Source organism: Lupinus angustifolius, chromosome LG13, assembly GCF_001865875.1.
Source record: "Lupinus angustifolius cultivar Tanjil chromosome LG13, LupAngTanjil_v1.0, whole genome shotgun sequence".
NCBI lineage: Eukaryota > Viridiplantae > Streptophyta > Magnoliopsida > Fabales > Fabaceae > Lupinus > Lupinus angustifolius.
The window spans coordinates 8,821,389-8,834,022 of record NC_032021.1 but is presented as its reverse complement, the minus strand read 5'-3'; the positions used below and the strand labels follow the sequence as shown (position 1 = coordinate 8,834,022).

Genomic DNA, 12,634 nt, shown 5'->3' with positions numbered 1-12,634 from the left:
TTCGCCCTTTCTTTTTGGATTTTGTATATGTTAGTGGCGATGTAGTTTCCGCCTTTGTTGACTTAGTTTGTATGAACTAAAGATGACTTAACCGTTTATATGCATTGTGTTATTCAGGAAATTGTGAATCAGGTTAAGTTATCATTCGATAACGATAAGTTGATTTTCCGCATTTGAGTTACTTAAAGTGATGTCCCGGAAAAGGAAGGTTTTAAAAAGGAAACAATTTTATATAATCTCTTTATTCAAAGAAAAAAAAATATCCATTTTTCCGCAATGTTTTTTAGAAGTATTTTTCGGTGCGTTACATCCAACACGGTCCAAATACATTCGGTTTTTTCGGTTTCGGTCTATTTTGGATCGGTTTTCGGTTTTATTGTTGGACCGGTCTGGATTTGAACACCCCTACCGGCGGGACAATGGGTCAGTGATGGGCACCGATACACTTACATAGACCCCTACGATCTGTCGTTGCACATGGAGTGCAACGGGTCATCGATGATGATCCCTTACCCCGACGCTTACATTGACGCTTCTTTCACATTGCCGCCAACGGGACTGATGTCTCCAAATGTAGGACTCCGACACCCGCCAGTCAGGAGTGATGGCGCGGTTCCCTCTCACGGTCATAGTTGTTTGGATGCTCCGTCATCCAGCAAAGCCCAGAGGAGCCGGGTTCTTGGAGGAGGTCCTTGCAAGAAGACTCCGAGTCTGAGAATGTCATCTCCACCAAATTATGCCGTTGGGTTGTGGCATAACGAAGTGGAGGAGGACGAGATCATTGAGCTCGTAAATGTGGAGAGTTCGGTGGAGGTGATCAACCTCGTGTCGGACTCAGAAGAGGAGGAGGACCCGAGTGAGGGGTCCAGCATTCCTGGAATCTTCTAAGTCAGCTTGGGGGCTAGTCGATGTTCTCTTTTTGGTTTTTGATGGGGGACTGTGTATCTGGTGATTTTGTACTTGTAAAGGCGATGTAGATTCCGCCTTTGATGATGTAGTTTGTATGAACTAATTATGACTTAACGAATTATATGCATTGTGTTATTCAGGAAATTGTGAATCAGGTTAAGTTATCATTCGATAACTATAAGTTGATTTTCCGCATTCGAGCTACTTAAAGTGATGTCCCAGAAAATGAAGGTTTTAAAAAAGGATACAATTTTATACAATCTCTTTATTCAAAAAAGAAAATTTACCCATTTTTCCGCAATGTTTTTTAGAAGTATTTTTCGGGGCGTTACAAAATTCACTTAGAGTAATCGATTACAGCAAGTTGAGTAATCTGTTACTCAACTTCATTATCACTGGTAATCTGTTATTCAAATACAGTAATGGATTACTCTGATTAGTTTTAAGTTGGATAACTTTTTTCTCACTCATGTAACTTGTTACTTAGATTTCAGTAACTTGTTACACAATATTTTGAAAATTGTTTTATTTAAACTTGAAGTGTTTCAATTTTCTTTAAAAATATTTTGAGCAATACTACTATTATATATTCAAGAGTATAGGATAGAAATACCTATTTAGACTTAGACTAAAAGTCTTGAATATTTTGAAGCTTGAATCTTTATTGTCTTCATAAATATTCTTCATTTTCTTCTCTTTGGTGATGTTGGTGTCTTCATCAAAACTGTATCAATGTCAAAAACAAAGATGTTCTTCAAACATTAAACTTTGTTTTTATATTTACACCAAATTTTAAAGGAAGACCTCAAATTTCACCATTAATTATAGTGCTTTTGACAGACATCTATCTCAACCCATATTTTTTTTTAATTTAGTAAATTTATTATTATATATTAGTACGGTTATAAATAAAAATAATATAAATATTGACCAAATTTTTAAATAAAATAAATATATCATTAATGATAATGATAAATTTAAATGTACAAATGGGATATGACATGATTAGAAAATATAAATTGTTTGTAAATGTGAAGTAATGTAAAAGTTAATTTACAACGTTTATTAATTACTTTATGAAGGTAAAATGTCATAAATAAATTTTGTAAAAATATAGACTAATTTTTAAAAATAAAATATATAATATTCATTAGTGGTGATAAAGATATTATTTAATTTTATAAAGTTAATAAGAATATGATGTATGTTAAAAATATAAATTATTAATAAAAATAAAATAATACAAAACATATATTACATACTCTAACTATCACTTTCCTTTAGTGTAATAATGTAGATACCCATACCATGTGTAAATAATATAAACTCTAACTTAAATAACATGTGGTAATTAAACAAATGAGACGATCTTTTGTGTATTTATTACATGAGATATAATAAACTAAGTATAGTATATAATAATTTTCACAGTATATAATAATAACTGTAAATTATAATATTTAATACAATTTAATATATATGATATTTATAACATGTAAACTACACATTATAAATAATAGAAAAGTTGATTGAGTGTGTGTCAACACTCTAATATTAATAAGAATAATAATTTAATTGTTAATATTAGATATGTGTAATTGACATGTAATATAACTAATATGTCATACTAAATTTCCAATTAGGGAAGACATGAGATTTATTTATTTAAAGAGATAAACATGATAGACTCGGATTCATATTTAAAAGCAGCTTGGACTAACTTATTTTCACGTTATGGACCACGTGCTAGCAGTCTCCTAAATATAAAATTAAAGGTGTTGTTTACTTAAAATAAAAACTTATCCTATATCTGATGCTTAGTCGAAGCCATAACTTGCATTCACGTTGAAGTTTTGCTGCAAGATAAGCACGGAAAAGATTTATATTATCATTATTTATTTATGTTTTTTATTTAAGAATCAATAATAATTAAAAATAAATGATAAATAATATTATTTTTTGTTTCTCCTAAGTATTCTCATATAGACAAACTTGTCCGAGTTGAGAACATTCACATGTATGTGAGGCTAATTTTGCAATAGATATTTTTTTATCTACAATACTTGAACCTGATACCTTACTTAAGTAGATAAATAATATAATAATAGTGTAAAAAATATTATATTGTCATTGCATATATCTTTTCCTAAATATAAAGTGGAAAGGAAAGGACAAATATATCATATTTTGGTACATGAAAAATAAAAAAAGGTAATATAATCTCAATTTTTATTTATGAACACAAAGTAAAAATATAATTAAATATTTATTTGTATTAAAATTATGTAATAAATATCATTTTACTATTCTAATTTTTATTTTTGTATAATAACTATAATCATTTTTTTCTTATCAATTAAATGAGATTAAAGTTTTATAAACAATCAAATAAGAACGGTTTTAAATTATTAAACACAGGTCATAACCTGACACAAAAACATATAAAACACAGGTCGTGTTCCACGTGGAGAATAAAATATTGGACCATCTTGGTCTCGTGGAGCATTCATAAATGCTTATTTTTTTCTATTTTAAAAATGATACTATGCTCATCGTGGAGCGCATGCCTAGTTTCCCCCCTCTTCAACGTTCCTTTGACGTGTCTTGATAACACCAAAATAATAACATTAATGTTAATTACTGCTACCAACATCAACGTTAATATTGCGGTACGTATATATCCACTAAGGAGCTCCATGTGTCTCTTTAATATTTTTAAAAAGTAAATTTGTGTTCCAGAAGGGGTCCATATCTCGTGTCATTTTGTGTACTTTAAAATATAATTAGTCAAAAAAATATTTAATAATATTAATTTAAATAATTTTTTCATCCAATTAGAATAATAATATATAAAGTAATACAAAAGTGGAATGTCTGCTCCCCTCTCCTAATACAATTAAGAATATAATAAATTATACTCATATCACATGAGTTTTAGTTAGATTATTACAAATATTACTCTCTTTTTTTTATTACTCTTTTTTTTACATGTATGTAGGTTAGCCATAATTATATATATACATTATATTGATTACATTGCATAAGAGATAAGTGTATGTTCTTAAGCAAAAAAGAATGATAAGTGTAATTAAGTTAAAAATATGATATTTTGTGAAGACAAATCTAAATAGTATAAAAGTCGTTATTTCTTTTTTATTTTTTGTTCATTACAATATAATATAAGAGCAATTTAAACACATTCTTAGAACTATGATGTAGTCTGTAACGAACCAAAAATATTGAATAAACATTGATTCTAATACTATTTGGATTTGTGTACACATTATATTATATTTTGTTTAATTTAAGAGGAAGGATCTACTTACTTTTTATCTTAACCATCAATTATAGAGAAATCAAATGGTTTGAATTAGTGAGTAAATCTAAATTATGTCCATAAAATTGATAAATATGATGGGGAGTAAGTTTAAAAGACTTACTCAAAAAAGACTTATTCTTTGAGTAAGTGAATCTTCATTCTTAATTTAATTACATTTATCATCATTTTTTGCTTAATAGGTCATACTTATCCCTCATGAAAAAATGGTCGGTACAATTATATACATAATTTAGATGTGATTTGTATAAGTATATAAAAAAAGAGGTCTATGTGTATTTTTACTATTAAGAATAAGTTAATCAACCTAACAACACTTCTCCAACTTGTTACAAGGTTATTTTGACTAATTCAATGTGAATTAGTAAAGTTGATTGATATAATTAGTAATATACTAGTTATATATACATATATTTCACCCAAACTTTTTTATAGGACCATTCTCAGTAATTTAAGGTCAATCAAGAAATATATATTATTATTAATATCATTATATTTGTCAACAATTAGATTTGATTTTTTTTAAATGTTCCCATTAATAAAATTCACTTATCTTATCTTTCTACTTAGTTATTTCTTGATGCTTTGACAAGACGCCATAAAAAAAATCCTAAATTTAATCTATTGTAGCCATGAGATTCATAATTAATATCCTATATTAAAGAAAAACAACTATTCAATACTTTCTTGTGTATTCCAAACAACAAATCTATAATTTTTCCAATAGTTTTTGTATAATCCAAACAAATTAAAGCATTTAGCATTAGAATAATTATTAGAAGCAAGGTTATTGGGACCTGACCGGACTGGACGTTCGGTCCAACCGTCACCTGCTTAAATAGACGATCATGTACACTCTGAAAACCGGGAACCCTTTCCAAGCCGTTTTGGGTCGTGGGAAAACCAGTCCAACCGGGTTAGACTGGGTAAAATCGGAATAACCCGGTTGGTTAAATTGGCCGACTATAAGAAATAAAAAAAAATCACAACGTAGTAAAAAACATAACTGCACAGTGCACAACAATTTTTCTTGCATTATGCAAAACATGGTATTGATAAGTATGTTATTCACGTATTTTAATTAATCATATAATATATATATATGATATTATAATGTTGTCCAGTCCGACCGAACGGCCTAACCGAATAAATCGGTTAGAACCTATACTTGACCTCTTCCAATTTGATATCCGGCTCGGATTTTACATCATTGATTAGAAGCATTTGTTAGGAAATTGTAAGAATGTTCATTAAGGACAACTCTATATTTTAAAACCTTTTCTTAGTATTTAAGATGCTTCATTCCCCATATTGTTTAAAAAAAATCATCAATTAAGAAACATTTTATTTTGAAAAACTCTTATTTATATTTTTATTCATATAATTTATTCTTTCACAATTCTCCTCCCAAACCCACAACTTTTTTGGAGACTTTTGTCCAATAATATGTGTCGTGAAGTGAAATGTGATTAATTGAAAAATACATTTAAGTTAAAAATATAATTATTAAATATTCTTTTAGTTAATCATAATTCATAATATATAGAATAATACATATTATAAGACAAAAAGTGTGCTCTCAACAATTTCACTTTGGACAGTGAAATGTTTCCAACATTCATCAAAATATTGTAATAAGTATTGATGTTATTTTTACCAGTGATAAGAGACATTTCATGTCTGTCGACCTATAGGAGAGAGATAGAAACAACTTTGTTATTGCTTTATATATTTTATTTTGAAGATTTGGAATATCTATTTTGTATTGAATGAATTTTGTATTATATTTTTATTGGGTGTACTATAATTATAATTTTTATTTTATTATGATGTTTCAACTTAAGGTGAGAGAGAATGTTAATATATTAGTGGTAGTTATATATGATTATATAGTTTTTTTAGTAGAAATTAAAAAATGTTAAAGACAAAATAGGAAAATAAAATTACATTATGGTAATAATTATTTCGAGTTTTAACTTTATATATAGTATAAAAATATAGATATAAAGTTTAATTCTTTCCATATGGATAAAAAAGGAATAATAAAAATAATATCTACTCACTCCAAAACACCACCTACCCATGAATGTGATTATGTAAGTCCACCTCCCAGATTAAATAATGGCTAATAATACAATAAGCTTCACTTGTCCTAATCCACATACATAAATAAAGATCTATAAGTAGAACCTTAAATGTAAACATCCACCATAGCTTAAACCATTGAGAATAAACCATGAAATCTACACAACTAATCACCCTCTCATTCCTCCTTTTTGCTTTCACAGCCAAACTTCAATTAGCTTTCTCAGATGAGGAAGTAGAACAAGTGGTGGATGTGAATGGTAACCCCATTTTTCCAGGTGGAAAATACTATATTTTACCAGCTATAAGGGGCCCACAAGGTGGTGGACTTAAACTAGGCCAAACTGGAGGGTCAAGCTGCCCAGTTACTGTCCTTCAAAATTTCCTTGAGGTTGAAAATGGTGTGCCAATCAAGTTCACCATTCCAGGGATAAGCCCTGGTGAAATCTATACAGGTACTACTACCATAGTTAGAGCATTGTAATTAGAGTGAGATGTGTGTTAGTTAGATTATTTTGACCAGTAGCAAGTTAATTAAAATGTGTTTGCGAGTTGAGTTTCGGAAGAGAGATAAATGAAATACTTGTAAGCCATAAGATACATTTGCAAGATGACTCAAAAACATTTTTTCTCATCTTTCTTCAATTTCAAAACTCAACTCACAAATAGATCTTTAGGCATCTTTGATAAAAACTCAGACTTTGAAACTCACTTACTATTTAATAAATTCTTCATATTTGGCTTAAATATGTTTTTGTTTAGAAATTCGTTTGACTTTAGTTTTTAAAACTTTGGTTAACATCTTAATTCTAAAATATTTTAAAAGTTTGGCTTTAATCATACTGTTAATGCTTTAATCTTACTGTTAATTAACACTACAACAGCATATATATGTTGATGTTGTCAATTGGAATATAGTGTTTTAAATTATGTTGCGGTTGTAGTTATCATTGTAGTTATTGTGATTGTGTTCTTCACGACGGTTGCGGTCATTATGATGTGAATTATTTTATAATTAAAAAATATATTTGAATTTAATGGGGCCTGATACGGTCCAAATAAATCTAATGTGATTGCGACCTAATAAAGCCACATCATACTGTAATTACGGTGTAATATTATTGTGGTAGTCACCGTAACCATAATATTACGCCCACATCATCTGAAATGTTCTGCAATTTGAATCACAACAATATTAATGCATTATAAAAGATGAACAAGATTGAGATTGTTTTATTTGTCTCCTAATTTGTATCATGTTATCTTTCACTAGGTACACAACTAGATATTGAGAGTACAAAGAAGCCTTACTGTGCAACATCATCTAAGTGGATAGTGTTTGTTGATAATGATATTGCAAAAGCATGTGTTGGTATTGGTGGCCCAAAGGACCATCCAGGGAAACAAACACTAGTTGGAAAGTTCCACATTCAGAAATACAAAAGGGCCTATAAGCTTGTGTTTTGTATCACTGGTGCATCTACTTGTTTGGACATTGGAAGGTACAAGAATGAGAATGATGATGAAGGTGGAAGGCGTTTGAATTTGACAGAGCATGAGCCTTTTGAACTTGTGTTTGTTGATGCTGGTTTTTCATCTGGTATTAAGTCTGTTGTTTGAGATTAATATGGAATTTCAAGGCTAGTTAGATGGTGTTGGATGAATGCAATCCTTGTTGTTTTTATGATGCATTCTTTTTCTTAAGGATTGAATAATGAGTGGAATAATAATCACTATCCTTGTGATGTAGTACTGTGTTCTTGTATCTATTTGTTGTTGGTGTTCAATGTTGTATTCCTTTTCTGACTATTGACAAATTCCAATCAAGATTATTGCCATTACCATAATTCACTTAAGTTCCATTTCAGAAATAATTGATTTAAGAGAAGTAATTCAACATCATTCATAAGACAACGACTCATTGGTATGAAACTTATTTCTCAATATGTTTCTTCGACATAAGTTTGTCAGATCACCAAGACTAAGACGAAATAACATATTTTTCACTCAAGATAACCAGAAAAAAATTAAGATATAGTAAAATCCATTTATATTCTGCTGATTGTCCTCCTTTTATTTTAGTGATGTGTTAAGTTTTGGATGTGTACATTCTTCTTTAAATGTTTGAATATAATTATCACTGGACAAATATAAAACAAAATCTTCCGTAAAAATATAAAATAAATACATTGAACTATAAGTCTATAATTAAACATAGGTTTGGTCGAACCAAATTATTTTCATTACTTGCATTAGTGCAGAATAAGAAATTGTTTGCTACACGTGAAGCCTCTGGAATATGTTGGAAACCTTGAGAACCCAGGTTTCTACTGTCATATTCCAAGTCATAATCCTAAGATGGAACATTCTTCACCCCTCTACACTTTACAAGAATGTTTTCATTTAATCATGTAGCAAATGGCATAGAATTTTCAAGAACCAACCCAACCCTTGTCACCTCCCTATATATAACAAACCTGTGCTTAAATTTCTTCAACATAAAGACCAAAAGAATTATTGTAGTACAGGCTATTTTCCTACATTTCTCTCAGTACCAAATTACACTGTCATAGACAAATGGGGCAACAACAAATGAAATTGGTAGTGGTACCACTTATATTGCTTTTTCTGGCTAGTTTTCCATGCAAATCAAAAGGGTCTCTGCTACCATTTATAGATAGTCCAGGCAACCTCTTGTCTGATCTTTGGTCTGATAGCTTCCCTGATCCGTTTCGTGTACTTGAGGAAATCCCATTTGGTGTTGACAAGCATGGGCCATCATCCATGACTCTTTCACCTGCAAGAGTGGATTGGAAGGAGACACCAGAGGGACATGTTATAATGCTGGATGTGCCAGGGTTGAAGAAAGATGAGATAAAGATAGAAGTGGAAGGAAACAGGATTCTGAGAGTGAGTGGAGAAAGGAAGAAAGAAGAGGAAAAGAAAGGGGATCATTGGCACAGAGTGGAAAGGTCCTATGGCAAGTTCTGGAGACAGTTCAAGTTGCCAGAGAATGTGGACTTGGATTCTGTGGAAGCTAAGCTGGAGAATGGAGTGCTTACTTTGACATTGAACAAGTTATCAGCTGATAAGATCAAAGGTCCAAGGGTGGTGAATATTTTAGGTGATGAGAAACAAGATAAGCTTGAAGGAAATGAGACCAAGCAGGAGCTCTGAATTATTGATGAATGCTAATGATGTTCCTTTTTCTGTATTTGGAGTATCAGTAAATAATGAGTAAAGAAGGGGTTCTTAATTGTGTTTGTGAATAAAAGGGTCCGGTAGGACCTATAGTTTTTTCAGGTAACAACTAGTTGATCTTGTTTGATGAAAAGTGACCATGTCACTGCTATCTTTTACCAATCTACTAATGATCACCTTTATTTTACAGTTTTGTTAAGATATTTAACATCTCTAGATTAATAGTGTTAATAACATAATGAACTTAGAATAATGTGATTATGAAGCATCAATATAAAAAAATTGAACATACATAGCACTATAAAATAAAAAAGGGATCAATATAGAGGTAAATGAGGGGATGATATTTTCCATCCATTGAGGCTCTCAAGAAACTCACTTCATTTCAGATTAATGCAAAGCATTTTGTTATACTTGTACAACTTTACATCAGAGTCAGCTTTCTGAGAACCAAAGGGTATGAGTGATCATTCATGCGCAGTAACCTTGCCAAAAGCTGTTTCAGTGGACATGAGATTCAGGAAGCAAGTTAACATGATCCAATAAGTGGCAAGGCTGTAAAATCTTCACAATTTAGCAAATAGCATCACCAAGAAAATAAGTTAATTGAACTAAATTTGTTTGTGGTCTAACCAAAATTAATAGAAAAATTATCCAAGAAGGGGCTCTAGCCAAGAATATTGTATATCAGTTCCCAGTTACTCAGTGACACATCCTTATCATTGAGATGTACTTTCACTACAGCAGGACCAGAAGTACCTGTTTTAATCTCTAAATTTTGTATTTTCTGTGTTAAGTGCTTATAAACAAAAATCAAATCATATTGCTCTCCAATCTCCTTCATTAACTTCATCCCAGGGAACACAACCAACTGGGGTAAGATTTGTTTCTTTCCTTATACTTCTCTTTTCTTGATAAATCTTAAGGAGAATAACCACATTGGCTGTGTTACTCTTATGTACCAGGATTCAGTAACAAGCACATCATAGGCTTTTGTGAAGTTTTGAATTTCTGTTATCTGATATACACTATATCTTTCTCTTTGTTTAACTCTTTCAAATCTAGCAAGGTGGATTTAAGTGATTAAGGACTATAGTTTTCCACCTTGACTTCATTTCTAAAACCAATTAGACTTTCCAAGACACTGTACAACTCTTCTGCTTTTGGATTAGATTTATCAAGGGAATAGAACTGATGAACTTGGTCATCAAGTTCAATCCAGCTGCAACCTGGAATTTTATAAGACTTTTGCTCCTTCAATGTCCTCCATACATTTCTCACTTCATCCCATTTTCCTAATTCTCCATATACATTAGCCAACATTATACCATAACCACCATTATGTGGATCTATTTCAACTAATTTTTTGGCCGCTATTTCCGCCAAATCTGTACGGCCATGAACCTTGCATCCATTAAGCAAAGAACCCCAAATGACCTCATCTGGTTCCATGCTCATACCCCTGACAACTTCCATTGCCTCATCGAATCGTCCGGCACGACCAAGTAGGTCTATCAAACACCCATAGTGGTCAATACGAGGCTCTATACCAAATTCCCGAACCATCATCTCGAAATAGCAATAACCTTTTTCTACTAGTCCTCCATGAGTACAAGCATTTAACAACCCAATGAAGGTAACTTCATCTGGTCTTACACCATCACTATGCTTCAGCATTTGCTCAAAAACAGCGATCGCATAATCGCTTTGCCCATGGAGTGCAAAAGAGTTGATCATTGAATTCCAAGAAGTTAATCCCTTGTTTGGATTCATCTCAAAAACCTTGAGTGCCTGTTTAAGGTTGCCGCATTTTCCATACATATCCACAAGAGCATTTGAGATAAACGAGTCAATAGCAAAACCATTCTTGTAAACATAACCATGTATCCATTTCCCAAGCTGTAGCATACTTGTATTGCCACAAGCAGAAAGAGCACAAACCACCGTGACCTGATTCGGCTTGTTAAATCGATATTGCTCCTCAGTAGCAAGAGCAACCATTTTCCTAAACAATCTAATCCCCTCAGAGAAAAACCCATTCTGAGTGCAACCAGCAATCAGAGCATTCCAAGACGGCACATCCCTCTCCGGCATTTCATCAAACAACTTCACAGCATTCTCCACATCCCCAGCCCTCGCATACCCAGAAACCATAGCCGTAAAAGAAACAACATTTCTATCAGTCATTTCATCGAACACCTTCCTGGCACTCCCCACATTGCCCAAACTCCTTGAATAAGAATCAACCAGAGCCGTTTCCACAACTGAGTATTGCTCAAAACCCGATTTTAATATCTGGGCATGCACCAATTCAGTGCCACGCGGTTCCATCACTTGTGGGCAGGATTTGAGAACATGTGGGTAAATAAACTGGTTTGGTTTTTCGGCACCGTGACGAAGCATGTTCCGATATAAAGCGATGGCAGAAACGTGGGTGTGAGGGTGGGAAGCGTAAGCGGTGATCATTGCGGTGTAGAGGAAGATGTTTGGGGAAACAAGATGATGAAAAATGAGGCGAGAATAGTGAAGGTTAGAGAGGGAAAGAGCGCAGAAACGAAGGAGTTTGAAAGCGTAGAAGTGGGTTTGGGAGTGACCTAAAGTGATGAGGTAAGCTTGGAGTTGCTTCAGATGGTTGAGGTGTTTGCATTTTTGCAATATAGATTTCACATGTTCGTTTAGGTTCCACTGGTTTTGCATGCTTTTCACTTCACTTTTGAGAGGGTTTGGTTTGATTCACTTCACTTCACTTCACATGTTTCTTTGCATTTAAGTTTGGTAAATAAGCTCAATCCAAATATTAATTAACTGAATTAATCAGGGCCAACAACAAGTGTTGCCATAGTTGGTAGATAAGGAATATGTGAGCAGTATTATTAAACTCCTATTGGTGAATGATTTGATTTGAGTATTAAGTGAATCAGTTATTGATTCAACTAGTGAATTAATGAATTCGTTGATTAGCTTTATATTAAAAATTATAAAAAAACATAATATTATTTAATAACTTTATATTTTGAATTTAAAAATATTATTGCACCTAATTAAATAACTAACAAAAAATATTTTATTATTATAAAATAAAGTAAATTATATTGACATCCC

General features: G+C 31.8%; 3 protein-coding genes across 3 annotated transcripts; 2 read left to right on the top strand and 1 right to left on the bottom strand.

Annotated features, from left to right (window-relative positions):
* Positions 6,438-8,077, top strand: LOC109325843 (kunitz-type trypsin inhibitor-like 2 protein). Its single transcript, XM_019558437.1, has 2 exons — positions 6,438-6,786; positions 7,605-8,077. Exons 1-2 carry the CDS (start codon positions 6,483-6,485, stop codon positions 7,949-7,951), a joined length of 651 nt encoding a protein of 216 aa, XP_019413982.1. The 5' UTR covers positions 6,438-6,482; the 3' UTR covers positions 7,952-8,077.
* LOC109363231 (22.7 kDa class IV heat shock protein-like) lies at positions 8,843-9,665 on the top strand. The gene has a single exon (XM_019609418.1). It carries the CDS (start codon positions 8,909-8,911, stop codon positions 9,506-9,508), a length of 600 nt encoding a protein of 199 aa, XP_019464963.1. The 5' UTR covers positions 8,843-8,908; the 3' UTR covers positions 9,509-9,665.
* On the bottom strand, positions 10,600-12,272 carry LOC109363230 (pentatricopeptide repeat-containing protein At1g33350-like). The gene has a single exon (XM_019609417.1). It carries the CDS (start codon positions 12,227-12,229, stop codon positions 10,616-10,618), a length of 1,614 nt encoding a protein of 537 aa, XP_019464962.1. The 5' UTR covers positions 12,230-12,272; the 3' UTR covers positions 10,600-10,615.